Raw genomic sequence first — 24,231 nt, forward strand, 5'->3', positions numbered from 1 at the left:
TTTGGAATAGACATGGGATGGTCATCTGTTTCATGATTCTGCCAGGAAGTTTTGATTTTATTTGACTGTTTAAGGAGTGACATCTGGCATTTATTCTACAGGGATAATGAGCGGACGGCCAGGTGTGGACCAGCAAACGAATCCAAAGCAAACAATAAACAAACAGGCTGCTCATCAACGGTGGCCTTCTCAAGCCATCAGCGAGCAACTGACAAAAACCAACAAACTCGATGCCAACAGGATAGACGCAATGGCATCTACAAGAACGTAAACATGCTCGAAAGAGGTCGCGATGCGACGTGGGGTTGACTCAAGTCATCCCCTGATGAGGTCCCATCGAGGTCCTTACGGATGCCTCACCGCATCCTCTCAGACGCGATGAGACCGCGGGCTATGCCAAGGCGACACCGGCAGACGCGGGTGGGCGGGATCAGTTCACCAAACAGGCCAGACTTCAACATCCAACCCAACATGGATTACACGATATCCCGACCGCGAGCAAAAGAAGCGTCTGCCAGCTGAACGCGCCTAAGCCCACGCCCCGACGAGACTCATGCCGAACGCGCCGAAAAAGACGAGCAGGCACGCGTACACGCGCTTCCGGCCGCGGAGAATGCGCCAGCTCTCGTCGGACAGGAAGTCCTCGGCGAGCAGCTCGATAAGAGCAGCAAACACGAGCAGGCCCGAGGAGATGGCGTTCATGGTCCCGACCAGAATCAGACCGAACTCGGAGTCCGGGCTGTAGAGGCGGTGGGTGGCGAGGCCGATGGCCTGGCCGATGGGGGTGGTGCAGCCGTAGGCGAGGGCCATCATCCAGGGCTGCAGGCTGCCCTCGGGCCAGGCGATGGACGCGATGCGGGAGCCGAGGGCGAGGCCCTCGAAGGTCTGGTGGAAGGCGATGGCGATGAGCAGGATGACGAACTCGTGGCCGACGGAGACGCTGAGAGTCATGCCGATGAAGACGGAGTGGAAGAGGATGCCGACCTCGAGCATCATGCACTGGAGGATGTCCTTCTGGTGCTGCTGGGCGGGGGTGAGGACGATGCCATGGGTGACGCCGACGGTGACGGCGCGGGATTCCTCGTCGACGCGCTTGGCAAGCCTGTCACCGGCTTGCTCGTGCGCTTGGTCGTCGCGGCCGATGCGCGAGAGGGTGCGGCCGATGCTGTTCCTACGGGCGCCGCGGCTCGGGGCCATCTCGAGCGGGTAGGAGCCCGGGTCGCGGTGGTCGTCTTCGTCGGCGGACTCGGGGCGGTGCGGGCCGAGGACGGAGGCGTCGGGGGTGTGGGACATGTGGCGGGCGGGCGAGAAGGCCATCTCGATGAGGGTGACGAGGAAGATGCCGGCCAGGGCGATGGCGCCCGGCATGGCGGGGTAGTCCTCGACCCAGAAGGAGCTGAGGCACGGGTTGCCGAGGAGGGTGAAGGCGGTTGGGAGGAGGTGGACGAAGGCGGTGGCGAGGAGGACGCCGGTGCCGAAGTGGCGGACGGCGAAGAAGAAGGGGCGAGGGATGCGGACGCCCGGGATGCGGGAGGCGATGAGAGGAAACGCGCAGGCGAGGAAGGAGACGCCGAGGATGATGAAGAGAGCGCCGACGTGGAGGGGCGTGTTGTACTTGTCTTCGTCGCCGAGTCCGCCGGTCGGGCAGGTCGAGCGGCGGGTGACGCGAGCGGAGCGCTTGAAGGTAGCTGAGTGTGTTAGTGGTGTTTGGTGAGGCTCTCATGATGTTGGCGGTGTTGAGGTGAGGTCGACAGCAGTTAATTTCTGGTTGGGAAGATGAAAACACTCACATTGGGCGGTTTCCTTGGTTGCAAAAATGAACGAGGCGACGGCCTCGGGACTCTTGAGAGCCGAGATGATGGCTGAGCAGCCCACGACGGAAAGGATCCAGCTCAGCCAGCCCCAGATGCTGGAGCGGGATGGGTCGGAACCCTTGAGAAGACGTGTATGGTCATCACCACCATGCACGTAGTTGTTTCGGGGGTGGAATCCTTTGAGCAGACGTCAGTTCGGCTCACATTGTAAAGTAGAGTGAACATCAACTTCACGATGTTGAGAATAAGTTAGAGACAGAGGCGCTGGAGGTGACTCACCGTGGTTCCACCCTCCCGAAACGGGAGCCCGTCGATCGGGCTGCAGACGCGGTAGGGTCTGGTAATTCATGTCATCACCCCGACCGTCGGATCCGTCGCCGGTGCCGTCGGTGCCGCGGCGGTGCTCGCGGGCGTTGGCGATGCCGTTCAGGTCCTCGCAGGTCGTCAGGTCCGGGGCGAGGAAGGGCGGGTTCTGGTTCCAGTCGGGATGCTCCAGCGTGCATTCGTCGGTGCGCGAGGGACAGTTCATCGTGGCGGTGGGCGGCGTGCCGTGGGACACCTTATGCTTCCTTCAAGTGTCTCTCTCCTAGCAATCGACCTCAATCCAGTTCGTGTGTTGTACGGTTATCGATTGTGTGTTTGTGGATGTAGGTAAGTGATGACAGCACTGCTTCAACGTGTTGATCGTAAGAGGATTCAACGATTTCGATGCTTCAGTCACGGGCTCAAGGGGGTGATGTCGGACGATGATGTCAGGTACCCGCGTACCTAATATATGGAACATAAATAAATCAGTGGCCGTCTTCGGGATCTAGAATTTTTAGGGGCAGGGGTGTCCAGACGCTGCTTCGGCCAAATGCGGAAGCGAGTCACACAGCCTCAGCTCCCTCCGCCCTCCCCTGTTATCGCACCTCGCGCACCTCTCTGGCTCTAGCAGCCATTGAGAACCCCTTCGGAACAGGGTGGATCCTGCATTTTCGATATCAGTCCGGTTCATCGAGTCTGCAGGCGCGGTTCGTGTGGTTTCGTTCCGTCCGTAATGCTCTGGTTTGATGGCTCTTGCTTCATGTACATGGCCCTGGTGTCAAAACACTGATTCATGTCCATCGCCACGTATTCAAAAATCTTCAGGCTATTGCAGCTCATCGGAATAGAGCGGCTATGAACATCACTCAAAATGATTGAAAAGTCCCGACACATTCAAGATGCAGGTGTCCTGTTTGATGATCGGGTACTCGGGGCCGCGGTCCACAGGAAGGGTCTCGGCTGTCAATTGGCGCCTGGGGGAAGAGAACCTTGCCGGGGCCCGATGGGCGTCTTCTGGGTCCTGGGATTGCCGGTCGAGCTACGGGCCTGAATGTCATTCAACACGAAGAATTTGCTGGAATATTTCTGGCATTTTCAAGAATCGCATCATTGAGCCGCTCACTCTGGCAGACGACTATTCTTCATCCGCTCTGGTTTCTGCAAACTCATTCATCCTCGCAGCTGTTGACCTTCAAGCTGACACTGCTGACACCGAATAACTCTCACCACATCCTACATCTCACCCATCGCCCTCCTTTGCGCCGAGGATAACCACATCACGAAAAGCGATAACCTCCAATCCCCCCCTCGCTGCAACCTCCAAACGTCACCACATATGCTTCACGCCCTCCCCGCACCCGGTTCTTCCCATCGCTACCTTGGTCACATCGCGCCGCGGCCGCATATCCCATCTCCCGTCCACTGATGGGCCTCCCACTTACCCCATGGGGCTCAGCGCTCCCGCTCTATTCCGAAGGCTTGCACCCAAGAACAAGATAGCCGACCCAGCGCCAGCGATAGCTGCGATAAGTCAGTTTCAACTTCCGACGTGCTGTCCGCAGTCTAGGTAGACTGTTGTTTGTTTATCCGGGGGAAGACATCAATCAGGTGGGCACAAGGTCAAGAACCCGATTCTCGTCGTTCGTGACCACGGCGTCTTGCGACAGCGCCCAGTCATGCCCTGCAAATGCCCAGGCCCCAAGCCGGCTGGCGCCACCCCTTACTGACGCGTCACTTGAGCCTTCCGTGGCTGGGCACTTGGCCGGGCGAGCAAAACCACGAGTTTCAATTTGCTGCAATTGGTTTGGTATGCGGTGTAGAGTTCATCCCTTCCAACCTCAGAGTTAACAGCATGCTGGGCACGCTTTGCACCGGTATCATTGGAGACGGCGTCCGATAAATTGAAATGTGCATCAACCCGCGCGGGAAACCGAGCGGCTCGGAGCCCGTGTGCCCTCGTCGCACGAAACTCTCAGCCCGGACGAGGATGGTCGGTAATACTCAGCAAACACAAGCCTGCTAATGCGTTTCTCTCCGCCCGCCTTCGACGACATAATCACTCCATCCCGAAGCTGAAAATGGGCGCTCTGGACGGCTGTCAGCTGGAAGACTGCCAAGACCCGCCTTCCAGCGCTGGGATGAATCGGTGCGAACCCGTTTTTACGTAAGATGCCAAGATACTTCTTGTATAGATGACTTTTGCGGTGTGGGCCAATCACGCCTTTTCCGTTTGTCATCTGGCCAAGGTCGCACGAGCGTCGTCCCAGGCCCAGTTCACCGCTCGACAGCTACGAGGATGAACTCAGACGAGAGTCGCGAGACCTCAAAAGAAAGTACAGGGGCTACCAAATGAGGCGCGACTGAGAATACTTGCAGTTTGGGGGGGGGAGACAAGCAAGCGTCTTCCTCACGGGGTTATGCAGGAACACCCATGACCGGAGCTCATGGCGCGGGCTCTACTGGAACACTGAGTTTGTCTCCGCGCCGTACTATCACCGCCATCTTGAACTTTCAGCCTTGGTGAAAGGAAGACATTGAAGAAGAAAAGACTTCGAAGAAGCTTTGTCTGCCTACGCCACATACCGACGCTGACCGCTCCTCACTTGTGGCTGATGAACCATGATTGCAGTCCTGAAGCTTCGGTCAGCCATCCTCTAGGCGCCAAAAGCCCAACAATGTCATCTCAACATACACATAACAAAGATATGATGGCATTATCCGAACACCTGCATGACGAGTTTCCTCCTTGTTCTTGTCTCGATTGAACACAGAGCCCCGTGTTTCAGAACAAAAGCCTGGGTACGCCGTTGCCTTGTGGTCAGCCGGATGCGGATGGGTTATGCCACGCTGAGGCTGCACCGCCATCGAAGCCACCGTAGAGATCACCGATGAGGGTTGAGAGTTCTCTCTCAAAGCATTGGGAGTTCATATACCCAATATTGTATTCGCAATCCGCTGCGACACATGCTATTTCATCGACTGCTGCATAATGCCAGTACATTGAATCCCCGTACTTCAACAGTTCCACGATACTTAGTAGGTATCTATCAAGGTATAATTAAAATTTTCACAGGGTAGCCCTCTATCAATTGGGTGTAGCTGTGTTCAAAAGGTAGAAGATGAATCACGTCTTATACTTCTCTAAATCTACGGTTGTTGCAGTTGTTGATTTGCTGGGAAAAAAGAAAGAAAGTGTCGATTAAGCGGAACACCACTTAATTTGTCCTACCCCGTACACTCTTGTGCTGACGTCATGCAGTAGTCGGTGGGATACCAAACGGCGAGCGACATGCAGCGAAGCGTTGACGTCCCATTACCTTGGCAGTGACAAGACACTTTGTCGCTCAAGTGCGATTGCATCGCCCTCCTGCTCACCTCGGTGTGGCCGCCCGTAAGTTGACAAAGTGACGCCTGAGTTGAGGTCACGGTGAGCAGAGTGGGAGAAGCTGCTTAGCGTCTGCGTGTTGCGATAGCGGCGAGCCCGAGAATAGGAAATTAAGCATAGGCAAACTTAAAGCACTGCGCAGTGAATAATTCATTTCAATTTATTTAGGTGTTCTTGATGCCCCTTGAATTTGACTCAGTTTAAAATGTTAGCAGGGTATGGCATTCTTTTTTAGGCGCAGTTTGCTACTAAATGAGTCGCGTAGCACCCCTGGATGCCAGTGTACTTTCAGTACATATACACAGACGATGGGCAGCAACATCATGAAGAAGGCACATCTCGAATTGCCTTGTTTCTCTCGCGTCCGGCTTCTACAACGCTCTCCAAGATGGAGTTGTTTTCTGTTTTGTTCGCTCTGATCGCTCTTGTGGCCTTTTCTTCCGCTCATCCGGCCGAGACTCACAGCATACACGCCAGCCTTCATCGCAAGCGAGCTTTGGATGGCTACTTCGTTGTAGACCAAGCGGAAGGAGACGAGCTAGGCTGCAGCGACTCCCAAATAGACACGCTGCACAGGGCAGTGATTGAGGCTAAAACCTTGGCCCGAAGTGCCTCAGATGCACTCGCGAAGCCAGAGTCCACGGGCTCTAAGTCATTCCTCAAGTGGTTCGGCAGTAAGTTAATTGAAGTTCATCACTAGGAACCAACACGCTAACACGCCAAAGAGGAGAACGCCAACGATGCCATGAGAACAGCAATCAAAAGCAACAACTACGACCCCGTCGCAGACGTAAAGCCGCCATGGGAACGCAACCGCATTCACGACGCCAACATGGCCGCGCTCAGCCCGACGGGGCTCACGTTCGTGTGCATCCCGTACGACTTTGCGCTCTGCGGGCCGGGGGCTGTTGCCATCGCGTTCCAGATCGGATCCATCTCGGACAACACAGGTCCCCTTGTCACGTTGTGTCCGCCGTTTTTCAGTTCGATTACATGGCAAAACATGGTGGACGACTGGCGGACGTCTGGATGGGACCAGACTGGAAAGGTTTTGCTCACGTCGGGATTTTCCTTGCTACATGAGCTGCAACACATTCCTCAAATCACCGGGGCTGAGAGAAGGTGCACCGACGTCGAAAACTACGCTCCGGCACCGAATGATGTTACCAAGGCGTGCTATCACCCTTACTGGTATGTATTCTGTGCACAAGCATCGTGGCCCAACGTCTTGCTAATACGAAAACAGCTGTGAACACATTGATGGCAAGGACAAGGTACAAAACGCACAGAATATGGCGTACTATGCATTAGATACTGTTGTAAACCCTTGAGAGTTTCCCTAAAGAGATACCCCTGAATAAGAATAGATAGCGGCGTTAAGGTCCTGTAATGATATCCAGCTCATCCTGCTCATCTCGGGGGCAACACCTGTAGTAGTGGGCCATAAAGTGTTTTCTAACAGTGAAATCCTAGCTAATGTCCGCATTTCGAGACTATAGCAGCAGGCCGAATTCTGTCGGCTGTGGGCTTCATTGGCGTTCTTTCGTTTGCTTGTGGAAAACTGTGACCCGCAAGAGTTGTGGCTCTGATGAAGGAGTCGACCAGCCGCGCTGGTCGCAAGAACCCAAGCATGCCGAACAGCCCAGAGACTGAAAATTGGAAATAAACATATCCCCAGTGCACTTTTGATTTCGACGGGCTGCTTCTCTCTGGGAAGACTCCGGTTTATTGAATTAGATTTACAAACATGATGGTTACGCGAAAGTGTGTAACGCAGAGTCTCTGGGTCCATAACCGTGATGGTTCCTGCCGCCCGTTACACTAGCTGCACGATCGGAATCCGGTTCCCGATTGTCAACACGGGTAGTGACGTTGTTTCCCCGTTGTTTGTTGTCTCTTCTGTGGGGTAATTCGGATTAACTCAGGGGAACCGCGTATGATTTCTTGTCGTCTGTGGTGATCCTGGGTAGACCAATCAGAGCTCTCCGTGTCCGAACCTCATTCCGCGTTCTCGCTTTAGGATTTGCGGGCATCTCGGCAGGACACAAAGATCATTGGTATTACTGCGATAGGTGGTACAGTTTAAAAAAGTAGAAATATCATGTCTGCCCATCTCGAATCCTCTGAGTTGTAGGATCAGTCAACCACCTCCTCACCACTTTCTTTACTCAAACCTCCACCGACGACTCAGCATGTCGTATCCAGTCGTTCCCGTCTCTGCGTGCACCGACGCCAACATCCCCATACCATCGCTCTACGGAGCCGAGATACTCTCCTTGACAGCGGTCCCGGTTCTGAACTACACCCAGACCGCATCGCAGGACTACAACTACAACCACCCCACCATCAAAGCCGAAGGCGTCGACTTCTGCAACATCACGATCACGTACACCCACCCCGGCCAGGATGACAGTCTCGGTGTCGAGACTTGGCTGCCTTTGAGCACCTGGAACGGCCGCATCCAGTCCGTCGGCGGCGGGGGCTGGATTGCGGGCCGCTTCTTCCTCTCATACCAGGCCATGACTGGCGCCGTTGCCGAGGGCTATGTTGCCTCAAGCATTGATGCCGGGCTCCGGGACAAGAGTGGTCAGGTCGCGTACACTCCGGACGACTGGGCGATGGTCTCAGAGGGGAATGTAAACTTGTACATCCTCCAAAATTTTGGATCCGTGGCCCTCCATGACCAGGTGAGTTGCAACTGAGTCTCGGTCGCACGACGAACATTTGACACCCTGGGGTGTGTGAACGTACCTTGCTAATCTTCTGCTAGTCCATCATCGTGAAGGCCCTCACAGAGAACTTCTACGGTCAGAAGCACGAGTACGCGTACTGGAGCGGCTGCTCCCAAGGTGGCCGACAGGGCATGATGCTAGCCCAGCGATACCCCGACGCATACGACGGCATCGCTGCCTCGGCGCCCGCAATCTATTGGAACGAGTTCTTCTCGGCGTCCATCTGGGCGCAGACCCTCATGAACTCCCGTGGAGAGTTTCCCGAAGGCTGCGAATTCGATTACATCACGGCCGCTGCCGTCGCAGAGTGCGATCCCGTCGATGGCCTTGTCGACGGTCTGGTCTCTGATGAGTCGGCGTGCAAATTTGACCCGATGACTCTAGTAGGACAGCAGTTCAACTGCTCCGGCAAGACGTCAATCATCAGTGAGACGGCCGCAGTGGTCGCTGCATCGGCTTGGGCAGGCCCGCGCACCCCGGAGGGAGGCTTCCTCTGGTACGGCCCGAACCTGGACGCCCGCCTCTCCGGCGATGCATCCGGCGGAGCGCAGACTTCGGACCTGGGCTATGCCCAAACCGCCTGCAGCAACGGCACCTGCGAGGGCGCGCCGGCTGGATTTGGCGACAAATGGATCCCCCTCTTCGTGCAGAAGAACTCCTCCGCATCCTGGAAAGACTTGACCCCCGAGAACCTCTCTAGCTTTTTCAAAGAGTCCATCCGCGAGTTCAACTCTATCATTGGAACTGCTGATGCGGATTTGTCTGGATTCCGTGCTTCTGGCGGAAAGCTCATGACCTATCATGGCACTGTAAGTCAATCTTGTCAACGCGATTCGGCAATATACTGATTGTCTCCGATCCAGGCCGATGGCCTCATTCCCCTGAAGCAGACGACGCACTACTACAAGGAAGTCCTGAAGCTGGACCCCAAGGCTCAGGACTTTTACCGCGTCTTCGAGGTTCCTGGGTTGGCCCATTGCGCTGGGGGTGTTGGAGGGCAGCCAACTGCTATGTGGGAAGCTCTTGTTGCCTGGGTAGAGCACGGAAAGGCTCCGGACTCACTTCCTTTGCAACGGCAGAATGAACAAGGCGACGCTGAAGAGCGCTTGCTCTGCCCGTATCCCCAGCGTTCCCACTTGTCTTCAGCTTCGGGGGGCAACGCCACAGTCGGTGCTCAGTGGCAGTGTGTTGAAGCTTAAATCAGTCTCAGATCCAGGAGCTTTCCCGCGCATGTTCCACTCGATTCTCTCCTTGTCTTAACTATCGATCTTTGTTCTGGAGGAGGAGATTGGGGAGATCGATTGCTAGATCTTTAGGGTCGGCTCGAAGCTGGTCCTCGGGGCCATGGAAAGTATTTGTACATAAGAATGGCCCTTTTAATATCGGATATAGCCTTTTGGGGCCCGAATCAAGTAGGAGTGGCTTTATTCAACAGGAACAAGACGTGTATCACCGGGCTCGGTGTTGGTCAATAGCAGGTTTCGCCACCCTCGACATCGTGGGTCAACTAGGGCTTGATCTGCTGACACTGTCATCTTTGTCTGTGCAATCAAACAGGATCCATGCCAATGCTTGCTCTGTGGCAGTTCCGACGGAGCTGTCCTCGTGTGGGAACGGATGGTTCCCGTTGACGCCATCCTATGTTGTGTAGATGTGATCAGATAAGACTAGCTGCTGTTATCCTGGTGTGATTGGGCGGGAGTTCCAATTGATCGTGAAGTCGGAGATCTGACGGGGTTCAACGGTTGTCTCGGAATCTTTGTCGCCAGTATAAATACCTCAACTCATCTTGTCGCGGCTGACCCGGGTCTTCAGTAGAGAGTTGTACCGTTTCCTATGCATTGGCCCGATCACCTGACATGAATGGAGTCTTCAATACGGGGCGTTGAACCATGCTTGGCCAGTCAACTTCACGCAGAAGAGAGAACAGAGTCAAGGTGTGAACAATATTCTTCAGCAGGTCGGAGCCTTTTGCCTGAACTGCGGAGGCTTTTACTTGAAATGGAGACCCTCCAACTCAACTTTGGCTTGGGGCTAAAACGTGACGATGCAGAACCCAATCGCGAGCGAGCGACAGGCATGCTTTATCCTCGGGATTCACCCCGCATTCACCCCCGCATCGCGTCGATCCCGAGCCCCGACCAATGCCCTGTTTGTCTGCCATGTCTTCAAAAGGCCATGTATCCCGCGGGATTCACCTCTGCTTCCCCCGCAACACACCCAAAATCGTACGTTTGTCTGTCCATCCTCACCCCGACCCCGGCCGGCCAGATTGATTGTGGCAACCCCCCACCACTCACGGCAATGGTGATTACTTTCCGGCGGAAGGAGACAAGACAGTGAGTACCGAATGCGGCAGGTTTCGGATGACACTCGGACACTCTTGAGAGAGAGGCAGAGAGAGAGACGAACAGATCGGGGGCCGCCGGTGGCTAGAGCTACATGAAGCCCCGACGCTGCTGCAACGCCTGCCGGCGGCGTCACCGCAAATGCGTCGTGCAACCCGGCGCGACGGGCTGCGGCGCCTGCGTCGAGGCGGACTTGGAGTGTCACTTTGATACCACATTACGCTTTAAGCATGCACCCGGCAGCTCGAGGAAAAGTGCCTCTGTCGGCGATAAGGCCCAGAAGCTGGAGCAGCAGAGAGGTGTGACTTGACTTTCCTTTCCTGGACATCTTTCCTATCACAGACATCCTATTGAAATTTATACACATTGTCAATCCCTTGGCTTCCTTCTCAAACCTTCACGTCGTTCCTTTTCGTTACACCAGGGGCTTATTCTATGTTCAGCCAGACGTAAAAGCGAGGCAAGTCGAGCAGTAGAGGAGACCGGAACCGAAGCCTCCTCGTCACCAGCCACCCAGTCCACTCAGACGGCCGCGAGGAGCGGCAGCATCGGATCTCACGCGTCGCCGCACGGTTCAGCGTCATTCGAGAGCCAGCAGCTTACTTTTGCCTTCTCACCTCCTGCGCGATCGAGGCTTGGCGAGGCGCCTGCCCAGAGGTTCACCGGCCACGGGTCGCACGGTGATGGGAACGCACCCATCGGGTTCATGTTGAACAGGGGCCCGCCGGCTGAGCCTCCACACCGATCAAGCTTTGCTTCTAGCCCGGGCTATCTAGATTCCATCCGCGATGGCCTGGCTTCCGAGTCTGGGGGATGGAATCCTGGAGAGGTCCAGCCCCAGCTTCAGATATCGTATCTCTTAGGGGACTCTCCGTCGACTCAGGGCGGATCAGCGCCGCGAGAGCGGACTGAGAGTCTCATATCAGATGCCGAGGTGCGACCACAGCCCACGGATCCCGAACACTGCGGCTTTACCGGACGTCAGGCGTATCTGTTCCGCACATACATTATGAGAATAGCTCCTTCGGTAGGCTTCACTTACCTATCCTTTGATGATTAATCACCCCGGTCTGATCTCAGTGCACAGATTGATGCATGTCACGATGCCCGCCCGTTCACCCTCGACGTCCCTCGCCTAGCTCTCAGCACACCGATCCTCCTGAACGGCATTTTCGCCCTCGCGAGCCGGTTTGATACACAAGCTGACGACAACGCCGAAAAGACTGATCTCGAGAGCACCTACTACCACAACCGATGCATTGAGCTGCTCATTGAAGCCTTCTCACAACCGCCAGAGACGTGGGACTCTACCCTGTTGACGGCGGTCGTCATCATGCGTCTGTATGAGGAGTACGACAACGAGACGGACTCACACTACCATCATCTACGAGGTACCCGAAACCTGCTAAATCATGACGCGATTGCAAGGTTCGTCACGCAAGGCGGGCTTGCTGAGGCGGCAAGCTGGGTGCATTTAAGGCAGGCACTATATGTCTTCTTGGTCCGCCGAACGCCGATCGAGATCTGCCTGGAGAACTTTGAGAGGTCTTCCACGTTTAGAATGAACGATGACACGGCGCACGCGAATCGGATAGTATACCTGTTCGCGAAGGTGTTGAAGCTCTTCTTCCCCGATGATGGCACGGGGTTTCTAGCAAGCAGCAACGCCGCCTGGGAGGAGCTTCAGGGTGAAGTCGAGGCTTGGTATCGGGACAAGCCGGTGTCATTTCGCCCGTTGTTCTATGACCGGCCGGATCTGGCGAGGGGGAAGCCGTTTCCGGTGTTGTGGATGAGTGCATGTCCAGGTGAGTGCATGCTGGGGCCCTGATCACGAGACCTGCGGGAAAAACATTTGACGATGAGAACGATCACTGATGTTGGCGTTTTAGCAACCGTTGGGTTGGGATACTACTATGCCTCAAAAGCCATTTTCAGGTTTCAAGACTACAACAGCTCAAACTCAATGGTCGGTTTCGAGGGCACGAAGAAGCGGTTGGACAGCGAGGTAAGCCACATGTGCTGCACGTCTGGCAAGATCTTCAAGCTGACTTTCGAAAATCTCCAGCGCGAGATAACATTTTACTTGTGTATACTAATGGGGTTGGCACTTTCAAACGAGGCTGTGAATGCGTATTATCTCCCAGCGCACATGTTGTCTCTCTGTAAGTCTGACTAGTGCGAGTCATCGCAGGTTGCTATGACATGCTGACAACGGTGCAGGCGGACACCTCATACGACATCCGCTAGAGAGGGAACACACGATAAAGTACTTAGCACAGGTAAGGAATATCGTGCAATGGAAAACGGGGGCGTTGGTCAAGACGTTGAAAGAGCAATGGGCCGAGCTTGACAGCTTCTAGTTAATCAAAATGATTCAAATTCATCCCCGTGGCTATGCAATTTGGTCGTGGCATCACCCCGACAAGACAGTGACACACATGCAGAGCTTCCTTTCTTCACAATTTCGTACTACCTTGACGGATCAAATACCGTCATTGAAGCTGTAGTGCTTGTCCCAGCGCTGTTTCTCGTTAGCACCAGCTCATAGCGAAGGGCCGAATGGAAGAACTCACCGTGTCCCAAGGACGACTCTTGTCGACAAATCGGAGATCTGTGCCGAGTCTAATACGCCCTTCAGGGTCAAAGTTCTTCGTTGAGGCGTGAATCAGAAGCTTTGGTCAGCAGATGATGAGGTGACATGAGTGCTACAAGCCGACTAACCATGTGCGCCGTGTGAAAAACAACATCACCAGCATCGTAAGCAGAGACAAGCCATTTCTTCCCATACCTCCGCCCAAAATCCGCAGGTCCATCGCAAAGGAATCCTGTGGTCATCATGTTCGCATTGAAGGCATTCCTCGTCTCCTCGTCACTCATGCCCTTCGCCTTGGCCTGGGCCGTGAACTCGTTCTCAATCTCCTCGCCTAGCTTCTCGCCGTCTTGCATGTAAATCAGACCTCCGCCCTGGAGCCGGACGTCGCCCATGGGAACCCACGCAGTAACGGAGGTTGGTTCGCCGTAGCGCATGAAGGACTGGTCGTAGTGGACTCCGATGGCTTTATTCCCGGGGGTGTTGTTCCTTAAGAGCGACCTCTTGACAGGGAGTGTGTTGTCGCCCCAACCCGTAAACTTGGCCACAAAGTCGCGTAGGGCAGGGTGGTTGCAGAAGCCCTGCACCTTTCCGTCTTCGGACCCCGCATACCAGTCTTCCGTGTGTGCCTTCAAGGCCTGGTCGGCGAAGATTGCGGACCGGTCCGTCTCTCCGGGCCGAGAATTCTTCACGCTGCCGGCGCCGATGCCTGGGTAGTCGGCGGGTGATTTCGCATCGTCAAATATGCCGTCGCGTGGGGATGTGCCAGGCTTGATAACGCCTGATGGCTCGAGGGACTTGAAGTAGGCTTCGCGAGCGGCGAGGACGTCCTCACGAGGAAGGATGCCCTTCACAAGAAGGTAGCCATTTTCACGATAGCGTTTACGGAGAACCTCGAGGTCTTCTGTTGGGTATGAGGGGATGAGCTGCTCTACTTCATTGGGTGAGAGGAGGTCGTCGTTGACGTGGAGTTGTACGCCGGCGATTGTGGGAGGGCCGGCTGGCGTGGGAGACTCTGCGTGTGGCATGGTGCGTATTTGCTGCTATGCGCTTGTGGACGTTCAACAATAGTTTTTTTTTGCAATGAAGGGTGGCGTATCGTTAGATATTCTGGGAGAACAGCAGGCAAGTAAATTGTGAGCGCTGATGAGAACAAAGAACCTTGGACAGAGACAAGTGACCCCGATCAACCCATCGTGAGAGGACCCTTTAAATAAGTATCACACCAGCTGCCGGGCATCGACATCCGGCGATTTCAAGAATAGCGATTCCCGCCCAAAATTGACGCCGCGTGCCTTTCTTGGCCATAGGGCGCGGTCCACGAATCTCCTTGAAGAGAAAAGTAATCCGCGGGGTAAAAGGACAGCATCCGCCTCTCACCCGGCGAATAGTTGCCTAATCGGGATAGCTCTGACAGGTGTGGCTTGGAATTCTCCCCGTTCTCCCCATATTTCCCCCGCATTTTCAGGCATTTTGCGGCGAATGTCCCACGCTTGACGTTATCTGATCCCCACCCCTATTGTTTTGGGATCAGCTATGTGAGATGGCAAATGTGAGATTGCCGAGAAGGGCGAATGGTTTTCCAGGGTCATGCGGGTGTGCTAGGTGAGTAAGCGGCTTGGGAATGTGTCTGATCTCCACTGGTTAGGAAGAGGGCTGGAACGTATGCCGTGCCGGCGGGATTGCCGGGACGGATTGGGAAGGCACTCGCCGGGTAACGGAATCAACGGTCATTGTTCCGGCGGAACTGCTTGGCTATGCAATTCTGTTTTACTTGATTCACAGGGGCAAGGGAGTTTGACGGGTATTGCTTGGCCATGTTCCTTTGGTTACTTGGAATCCTCAAGGCTATCGACGTGACATATTGGATTGGAAAGCCAGAGATTAGAATCGGTGATATCCCCGGAGTATAATTGGAATGGGGCCCATCCATGCCAAGAGCGACATGAAGGAAATCACGCCTGTCATCTGAATATGGAGTGTTTCCAGGTCACCGTGCTTGTGCTTTTGCAAAAACAAAAACGAATGCTGAATGCAACACCAGGTAAGCAGTTCTTTTGCCTTGAAACATCATGCTTCAGGGCGTATGGCTCGAGCGATGCTGTACCAAACCTTTGGGTTGAACTACCTGGAAGCCTCCAAGGATGATATCCAGTCTGACAAGAGACGGTAAGGACCGCAATCTGGTCCTTGAGCAGTAAGAATGCCATCTTGAGCTCGCATGTAGTGGTCCATGGCTTCCTCTACTCTGCCCAACCTTTCATACAGGCGACCCAAATTACTCAGAGTAGTCAAGGCGGGAACAAAAGTTTTCACTGCCACGGATCCCAATGACCTCTCGTACCCTTGCAGTGCCTTTTCATACATGGTCTCTGCCTCTTGAAATTGTCCCACGTTCTTGTAGAAAAGACCTAGGTTGTTGACAACACTAAGTGTCAATGGATCATCACACCCGACCAACTGCTCATACCCACGCATAGCCTGCTTGAACATCCACTCCGCAGCTCTCGGACGATTCTGCGCTTCGTAAAGGGTCCCAAGATTCCCAATAAGCTTGAGTGCCGCCCTGATTTTGCGCTCCCTCTTAGCGTACTGGTTTTCGCAATTCCCGAGACTCTGGATGTTGCCGAAAGTTTCGTTTGACATGTCTCCATCTATTATGCCACCTTTCCGATATCCTGCTAGGGCTCGGTCATAAAAGTACTCAGCTTTGGCATGTTCACCCTGAAGGGCATATACATAGCCAAGACAATGCAAAGCATCCAGTAAAAGATCATCATCTGCGCTTAGACCCTTTTCTCTGCCTGTCAATAAGTCCTTGTACATTCGTTCGGCCTTTGTGAGTTTGCCTTGCTTCAAATAAAGATTGCCCAGGCCATGCAAGCAATCGAGCGTCAGCTGGTGCTCTGCCCCTAATACTTTCGTTCGGGTCGTAAGTGCCCGTGAATACATGTCTTTGGCTTCATCGAGTCGATTCTGATGCGTGTATAGATTGCCGACCGCCATCAAAATCCACTCGTCGTCGAACTCTAATTCCACCGTATCGATTAACTCCCTGCATCTGTTTGTGTGTTGGAGCAAGCGGCGTTGCAGCCACCACGATTCTCGTTCGCTTTCCTCGTGGATGTGAGACGCGACGCACACCATCGCTGTTCGGGCCATTGAATTGTCTGCTCCGTCATTTAGCGCATTCTTCATCCACTCGTGGACGCATTCATGAACACTGTAGCCCTGAGATTGTTGGCCGGTCTCATTTATTGGGGGACCCGCCTCGACGAAGTCATGGCTAAACAGTATTCTCATCCCGGTGTCGAAAGCTAATTTGTCTTCTGTAAGGTCGCGTAGCCATTTTGGCCCGCGGCTACTGCCTGCTTTCAATAGTTCGTACCACAAATCTTCTTTGTCGAAGTAAGCCCAGGCGCGAAGGAGCAAGGCTGAGGTTTTGTTTTGGTGCTCTACATGGTTATACGAAATATTCCATGTAGAGTACATTGCTCGGTCATATTGAGGTAGCATCGGGCTTGCCTGTTGCAATCGTAGCCATGAAGTTTCATAAAGCCGAAGATATTCGCGGCAAGTTGTTGTTACTTGGTCCAAATAAGCCCCAGCTGTTGCCAGTGCCAAAGGAAGACCATCGAGTCGGTTCGCTAGCTCTATAGCAGAAGGATCTGATCATAATCTCAGCGCCTATACGTCAAGTAATTGAGACATTAGGATTACCGTGTTCCAGGCCTGGACGATTTGACATGGATGACAATATCGCCATGCTGTCATCAACGCTGCCCAACTTCCGCAAATGAATGCACTCGCCGATTTTGACCAGTGTAGACCGGGTAGTAATAATGACAGCACCCTGATCTACATTGGGGAGGAACCTGCGAATGTCATAAGCTCTCTGGCCTTTTCTGGTGGATGAGTCCGTCTGCTGAGGATCCCAAACTCCAAAATCCACATCGTCGTAGTTATCGTATATGGCAAGCCAATGCTCATTTCCGGACTCGTCTAACCATCTTTTAACGCCTTCAATGACGGTGGCGAAATCCTGAGCGTTCTTGATATAAGAAACAAATGGATGCTGTTGTAGGATACGCTTTGCAACTCGAGTCAAGCTTCTCCGCAAGGAATCCTCATCCCTGGCATTCAACCACAGAACTGCCGTGTAATGCTTTCTGAAACGTCGAATATAGGCTGCCGACAGCTGGGTCTTCCCAATGCCACCCAGTCCTTGTAGGACAGCGGTGCGGCGCTGCCCAAAAGTGCCCCCAAGTATCTCGTGCAATCGCTTGAGCTCCCTTTCTCTTGCTATAAACCGATTGACTTCGAAGATCTCTGACACGTCCAAGGTCAGAGTAAATCTGTCGACGATGAAACGCCTATCTGTGTTCTCCCCTCTGAGCACTATCTTGTCAGTCACACAAATCGTTGGTCAAGCTCACTGCTTAGTACAAAGAGATAGCGACCTTACGCTGGAACGTCATCGACGGGCATGAACATGAACAGTTGTCGCGCGTAAGCTGCTGCCGCCGCCGCCGCGTAACCATGCCAATCATCGTTTTTATGCGAGTCACAATAGTCCGATATCCCTCGTATTACCAGACAAGGGAAATCTACTAGAGCACCGGCTGCTTCCATTTCGAAACACAGAACGCCATAGTCCTTAGCCAGCAGGTCCCTTAGCTGAGCGTCCTTGACCACAAGCTCTCCAGATGCTATCGTCCCTGCATGAACATTAACATATGTGCCGTCATCGTCACTTGCTCTTTCTATGCGGTAAGCGTCATCACACCCGCTTTCACTGCATGACGCCCCGGGTAGATTGTGCAAGTATCCAGGTTGGTAGAGACGATCGTTTGGAATGCCTGGAAAACTAAAGCAGCGGAGCTTTCGAAGACTTGTGTCGATTCTTTTGATATCCTTCGCCACAAAATCGTTGGCTGCTCGAGCTCGCCGTACTTCTAAAGCTCGTACAGCATTCAGTAGAGCTGTTGGTGGTGGTGCGAGTGCACCTGTTCGCTCGAATTTCCCGTCTCTTGCTTTTCCGTGGTCATACTGCACTGCACCGGAAGATGTCCCAGTCGGCCTACTAATGACGACGTGCCCGAGCCGTATTCTACCTTCTTCTGTCTCAACAGGAACCCCGCCACCGATTCCGACAAGCAGCCCGTATCGTAGGTTTCGGAAAGTCATCCTCATTTGGGTGATGACTGTCGCCGCGGAGTTATTACCTGGACCGTGTAATCCAGCAATCACCACGTTATGTTCAGCAATCCTGCCAAGACTATAAACATTATGATCCGCAGGCGACTGTGGGAGACTAGCGTGCTCCTCATCCAGCATTTCCATAGCGGCGATTTGTTCAATCTGGAGTGGACAAATCCATCCAACCTTATAGTCGTCGTGGCTCAGCCTTTTTGACATCTTGCAGTCGTCGAGTAATTACAAAGTCTGTTGTGCTTGGTTCGGGCACATCGAGATCCCCGGTCGGAAAGGGACACCGCACGGGTCTTGGTCGCAGAAGAGAGAACTCGTTCCAAGGCTATCTACGCATCACCTGCGTCAGCAACAAGTAATAACGCACCCTGGATGGATGAGCGGCTTCATATTAGTAGTTTTGATACGTACATTAGGGAAGACTAGCTGGCTGGTACATATTTGCTGGAAGGTGAGGCAGCAAATGAGGGGTAGAAAAGCGCGAGATGACACGACATCAAATATCGGTCAGCCACCAACCAGCCTTGCAGGCTTACTCAATAATTAAATCTGGCGAATCATGAGTCCTTTTTCCGGATTGCCAAGTCCTAACTACAGCCTTGGAGTGGTGTAACATTTCGTCGACACATGATCACGACAATCATTCAAGCCCAACCCAAAACTTGAGATAGCCATATGCCGCGCCTATATCGCATTGAGGACCAAGGTTTCAGTTGCACTACAACGCTTGTCTCTTGCAACACAGCGGCACCATACTATATGATTATAGAATGTACTGAAGGCAATGTTGAACAGCGTGAGGCGCAAAGAAGCTATCGTTTCTTGCCTGCTGAGTACCAAAGGATCGCAATTCGCGACGGGATATTTCCTTTTCAGTCAACCTCTGGCGCGAGCATTTAGCAATGCAATTAATATTCTGGTTGATGAAAATAACGCAAATTACTGGGCATACCTTTTTAATGAGTAAGCCCGTATACTAAAGACTCTGTAAAGATGTGCTATTGATGGAATTCGGCAATTCACAAAGCCATGAATCGCGTACGAATCTATCAGCATACCAGCCCTAACTTCCAAACTGATTAAGAAGTACCGCAGACATTCCGTACATAAGCTCATCAGTTGCGTCGAAGCACGCGTAGAGTCGCGCTTACAGTTTTGTTATCGCAGAACTCAGCATCGCCATTATTGCAGCGGAATGAAGACACTTATAGAGTTCATGTCAAGTTGTATGCTCAGGTCGATCAAAGGGAGATTTAAAGCATGTTAAATATTCAGTTGCATTCTATCGCAGAATAACATTCTAAGTTTTGCGCTGTCATCTTGCAGTTGAATGGGAAGAAGAAAAGGTGCTACGAGTCGCATGGACAGCGTACGAACAACGAACCAAAAGACTTTCTTTCATCCTACTATTGAGCCTTATCTCATAAGGCTGTAGAGAATAATAAACTCAGTATAGATGTTCTGAGGCTACAATTCTACCTAGATTGGCGTCAGGTGCCGCGACTAGCTACCTGAAGCATACGAGTGCTTCAAACACTGCAACGCCAGACAGTAACCTGTTATGAAACGAAAACTTTAAAAGCGAACATAATAAAGAGACTTGTTGAGACTTAAGACTCAATGGCTGTCTTATCCCATCGGCTGTCACAGTTATGTAGCAGCCGATGGGATAAGCATGACTAGGCACCCGTTTGTGACCTTGGGTCAGGGCTGCTGTCCCTCCGTCGCATGAGTAAGTATAAAGCAACCGGGCCAGCATGTAAATACAAAGTGCCAGATTATATCCACTGCGTCACTTTCTGATTGAATCAGCCACGCATCTCCTATCCCCCTATCATCATGCAAATCAACGCATACCTAGTTGTGCTTGCTTCTTTGGCGGTCACATTAGCCGCAGAGTTGCCGTCAAAGGTCGTGCAAACGGCGCCTCATCCTGTTTTGGCTGCACGTGAGGTTTGCTGCACATCTCCACCTGGAGGCGGTCGTTGCGTGAGTTGCTCAATCCAACTACCAGTCACTCGAGAACTAACATATCACAGACCTGCAAAGCCAATAGCCGTGCAGTTAGTCAATCGAATTAGACCCTTTCACTGCCAAATTGAAATGCTAATTTTGCCACAGGACTGCGATAAAGGAATTTGCATCTGAACGTATATACACAACGCTGGTTTGGAAGCTTTCCGTTGTGAGGGTTACGGCTTCTGCGGGCAAATTTGGCGTAGTTGAATAATCGGCTGTTTTAATTCAATGAATGAAGCATAGACACAAAACTCAGTAGAAACAGCAAGCAAAAATCTTATCTCCGACAATCAAGAAAATATGCCGACCTGAAACGCGATGCACTCAGAGCCATACTAGGACAAGGTGTCTTGGCAGGCTACGCGATGCGAAGTCTGGATGGAGTTCACTTATGCTCGGCCTTGGTTGCCGAAGGATGACAAACGGGGGATCGAACACATGTAAATGGAAATGGGCTGATATATCACTACCCTACCTCATCTATTAGGCCTTTTCTCTAGCCTGCTGTTGGCTTTTGTCTGAAAAAGGAGCTGCTCGGTTGCACCCGAGTGGAGGCCTGGCTCATGATGATCTAGCTCGGCCGTTGAAATCTTCATCACGGATCCATTGTCGCCATACTCGCTCTAGATACAGCGCACGATGTGAGAGTCCATCTCAAGGCACACGACCTCGCTGATTTCATGTTGACATCTAATGATTATTTGATGCCGTCTAAAGTTACGGCACCGAGCATAAAGGGAGATGTACGCGACAGACTCGCCATTTCCGAAGAAATGGCGTTGTGGTGCCGTTGGCTGCTCTCACCTCGTAGCAATGAGACCATCATCATAAGGCGGCAAACGGCGAAGAAAAAGTTAGAAGGGAAGAAATATTCATCATCATAACAATCCATAACACTCAGGCAAATCAGAACGCTCAAGCGCAATAGTTTCATACATTCGTCGCTTCCCGCGGGCTTGCGACAGCTAATACTACCCTTCTACTGTCTCTGAAATAACTTTATCCGATATTCGTTCATGTATTGTGCCGCTATGCTATTGGAACCCTATTGAAATTCCGTACTTATCAATCACCGTCAGGCTCGGCCTCCTTTGATAATCAAAACCTCTGTTGTGAATTCCATTCTAGCGACAATGCTGCAAGTCACCGCCGCCGCATCGAACTGTGCTGAAACACCCCCTTCTGGCATTATTCTTGAAACTCGTATACGGTACTGTCGAGTTGAGTTCGACGGCAAATATGACTCTGTTGGTGGAAACTTATGGTATGGACGCCCCTCTGGTGGTACCCATAAGGGCGTTCTAAGGCTGGCGAACACTTCAAATGAGCGTCACATCGTTTGCGTCAATAACGAACACCCCCAAATTTGCTCTTGGATCAATGCTGGGTATGAATGCACAACAAGACTAGGGCTTACACGGGACACGGGTTACTCCGTATTCAGCGCATAATTGGATTATCTCTTGGATACAGCTTGTCTCACTAATAGTTGTAGGTCTGTTCTATTGGCCTCTCCTGTAACACTGTGAATAGTTGTTCTAGTTGTTGATGAGTTTAGATATACGAATATCATGGTGATCAACTATCGATAGATCTGATGCGTGCAGCATTGAAGATGTCACAGATGGGAATTGTTGTACGTCTCGGGCGGGATTGATGGGATGGAGGCTGATAGTCAATATGAAAATGATCGAAGCTTGACTGCTATATGAGCTATGTGAGCAATGTAAGACCATCCAATGCCAAGTTCAGTATGTCTTCTGTACAAGTTGTCTGTGGCCAAGTTGATTGAATATTTGGCATGATTGCTGTTCATCGAAGCAGCTCGTCTGTTTTAATTAAGGGACTGAACATGAGAGACGCTTCAAACGTTTCCTACATCAATCGCGTCGAACTGACACCTAATGTTCTCGCAAAACCCTGCAAAACTCGGTGGAATCATTGTGGTGCATGGCTTTGGGTTGGCCTCGAGGTTGTCCTCCAGCAATACTAGGCCGAAGATAGTGATCCGCGCTTATCGCAATAAAATAAAGCATTTATATATCCTTCATTGACAAAACAGTACATCCGCAGTTGAATTAAAATTTTTCATTAAGGGTTTTGATGTAGCGTGGCGGGACATCAATCAATCACATGATGAAGGCAGAGGAATGTGACAAAGGAAATCGTGCATGGATAGCAAAACCTCGAAGGCAACTGATAAAAACGACCACTTCTCTTCTTATCAAAATGACTATGTACACCATGATGCAGTAGATTTGGCCGGCATTACGCACTTGTGCCTTGAGCAGACACACACGTACAAATCGTGGCATCGCCCACATCCCGGAGGTTGCGTTACAGCACAGAATTTAGCAGCTACCAACGTGCATATCCTCCCGTTTTCCATCACAAGCGAACCCCCACGAATTCTAAAGCAGCAACTATCGTCGCTATGCATCTTTGGGCCTATCCGGTTGATATCATTGGCCTTCCTAGGATGATTCCGCATCCTGCCACGCAGTGTACATCTCCCCAGGCTCACTAAAGCACTGTAACCCCCCGGATTCTCATTTCAACTACCTCTGGCCTGCATCAGAAGCCCTCGCGACGACTTTACGCAGAGCCTCATGTTCAAAATCAACAACACACGACCCGGAGTCATGATTCTGCCTCACGTGCCAACAAAGTTCGTCCTGCGGATACGAGAACCTCGGTGCCAAGTCGGGATGTGTTCCTATCTGCCCCACCGAGTTGAAGTCTTGGCAATACGACTGAATGGAGACGCTGGAGCCTTCACATGCTGGGAATTTCCCCTTTCCCTCGCGTCTCCCAGAACCTAAAAACAGTCGAGCTCAAATATCAAAAGGAAGGACTTCAGTTGAGAGTCATCTTCTTCCTGCTGACAAGTGAGATCGTAGGACAAGATGACATGCACAACAAATTGCGCAATCGCACTCACCGATTCCTTCTCAGCTAACCCTGCCGCCAAGCACGGCGCACATTTCCTCTCCCGCAAACCTCGGCCTGCGAGACATGCCGGGATTCTTTATCTCCTTCCTAATCCCTTCCCCATCGGCTCGGCCCCAGAATCGCTGCGATCTCTTCTCGCTCAGTCTGCTGAGGGCACTCATCCACTTGATCCGTCATTCTCAAGCAGGCGTGCGGCACGAAGGACGCCTCCCCCCTTATTTTCCTTCTTCGGTCTCAGTCCTGAAGGACCTACTGTATTTGACTGCCGCCGCCATCGGCGGCTCCCTCCCGACTCCTTGCAGCAGGATGTTCAACCTTGAAATTTCCCCACGAAGCACAGCCCAATGACCAAAACCAATCCAATTCGTGAACTCCCGCCAAGCTGGAGTTCGCCTTTTCGTGATATCGGTGCGCGAGTCACGCGACCGGCCGGGCCCGGACTCCGCCGTTCTCCAGTCCCCCAATTAAGCCTCCCCGAAGCCTGTCTCTGGCCGGTTACTCGAATTCGCCCCGTCCCTGTCTCTCTGAAGCTTGTTCCTTGGCTTCGCGACGGCCCCCCTATCGCTTGACGGCAGTTGCCCAAGACATCCGAGCTCCCCTCGTGGCGGCTTGGCGGAACCCCACAAGCCTATCTGCCATCTACAAGGGAGTTTGCGTCACTCGCAGTTGACTGGGTCAGCTCGGGCGAAGAGTTCATGGCATCATATCGGGCTGCACGAGGATCGATTGGCATATGTTCGAACAGCCTGAATCGGAATGGTAAATCCGAAATACAACTCCACAGTTCAGCGCGGAAAAGCGATGTGCGAGAACGAACATGCGACGGTGACTCGAATGACTATTCAGGAAGCTCGATATCGTCATAAGCAGGTTG

The 24,231-nt window shown here is 52.6% G+C and overlaps 6 protein-coding genes across 6 annotated transcripts; 3 read left to right on the forward strand and 3 right to left on the reverse strand.

Moving 5' to 3' along the window:
* Positions 1–528: 528 nt before the first annotated feature.
* Positions 529–2,343, reverse strand: GCG54_00002453 (Zinc-regulated transporter 2; the record flags this gene model as incomplete). Its single annotated transcript, XM_045402545.1, has 3 exons — positions 529–1,688; positions 1,791–1,991; positions 2,094–2,343. The coding sequence occupies 3 exons, from the start codon at positions 2,341–2,343 to the stop codon at positions 529–531; spliced, it is 1,611 nt and encodes a 536-aa protein (XP_045269163.1).
* Positions 2,344–5,893: 3,550 nt separating this feature from the next.
* GCG54_00002454 (uncharacterized protein) lies at positions 5,894–6,836 on the forward strand (the record flags this gene model as incomplete). The annotated part of the gene is made up of 3 exons (XM_045402546.1): positions 5,894–6,179; positions 6,231–6,696; positions 6,752–6,836. 3 exons carry the CDS (start codon positions 5,894–5,896, stop codon positions 6,834–6,836), a joined length of 837 nt encoding a protein of 278 aa, XP_045269164.1.
* An 861-nt stretch (positions 6,837–7,697) lies between these two features.
* On the forward strand, positions 7,698–9,436 carry GCG54_00002455 (putative feruloyl esterase; the record flags this gene model as incomplete). The annotated part of the gene is made up of 3 exons (XM_045402547.1): positions 7,698–8,192; positions 8,276–9,046; positions 9,101–9,436. 3 exons carry the CDS (start codon positions 7,698–7,700, stop codon positions 9,434–9,436), a joined length of 1,602 nt encoding a protein of 533 aa, XP_045269165.1.
* Positions 9,437–10,679: 1,243 nt separating this feature from the next.
* On the forward strand, positions 10,680–12,945 carry GCG54_00002456 (uncharacterized protein; the record flags this gene model as incomplete). Its single annotated transcript, XM_045402548.1, is given in 6 exon segments — positions 10,680–10,884; positions 11,029–11,612; positions 11,673–12,390; positions 12,475–12,751; positions 12,806–12,851; positions 12,865–12,945. 6 exon segments carry the CDS (start codon positions 10,680–10,682, stop codon positions 12,943–12,945), a joined length of 1,911 nt encoding a protein of 636 aa, XP_045269166.1.
* A 122-nt stretch (positions 12,946–13,067) lies between these two features.
* GCG54_00002457 (uncharacterized protein) lies at positions 13,068–14,203 on the reverse strand (the record flags this gene model as incomplete). The annotated part of the gene is made up of 3 exons (XM_045402549.1): positions 13,068–13,106; positions 13,159–13,257; positions 13,307–14,203. 3 exons carry the CDS (start codon positions 14,201–14,203, stop codon positions 13,068–13,070), a joined length of 1,035 nt encoding a protein of 344 aa, XP_045269167.1.
* Positions 14,204–15,299: 1,096 nt separating this feature from the next.
* Positions 15,300–18,593, reverse strand: GCG54_00002458 (uncharacterized protein; the record flags this gene model as incomplete). Its single annotated transcript, XM_045402550.1, has 3 exons — positions 15,300–16,843; positions 16,896–17,548; positions 17,641–18,593. The coding sequence occupies 3 exons, from the start codon at positions 18,591–18,593 to the stop codon at positions 15,300–15,302; spliced, it is 3,150 nt and encodes a 1,049-aa protein (XP_045269168.1).
* Positions 18,594–24,231: the final 5,638 nt, after the last annotated feature.

The sequence above is a fragment of the Colletotrichum gloeosporioides genome, assembly GCF_011800055.1.
Source record: "Colletotrichum gloeosporioides strain Lc1 chromosome Unknown consensus_13, whole genome shotgun sequence".
Classification (NCBI taxonomy): Eukaryota; Fungi; Ascomycota; class Sordariomycetes; order Glomerellales; family Glomerellaceae; genus Colletotrichum; species Colletotrichum gloeosporioides.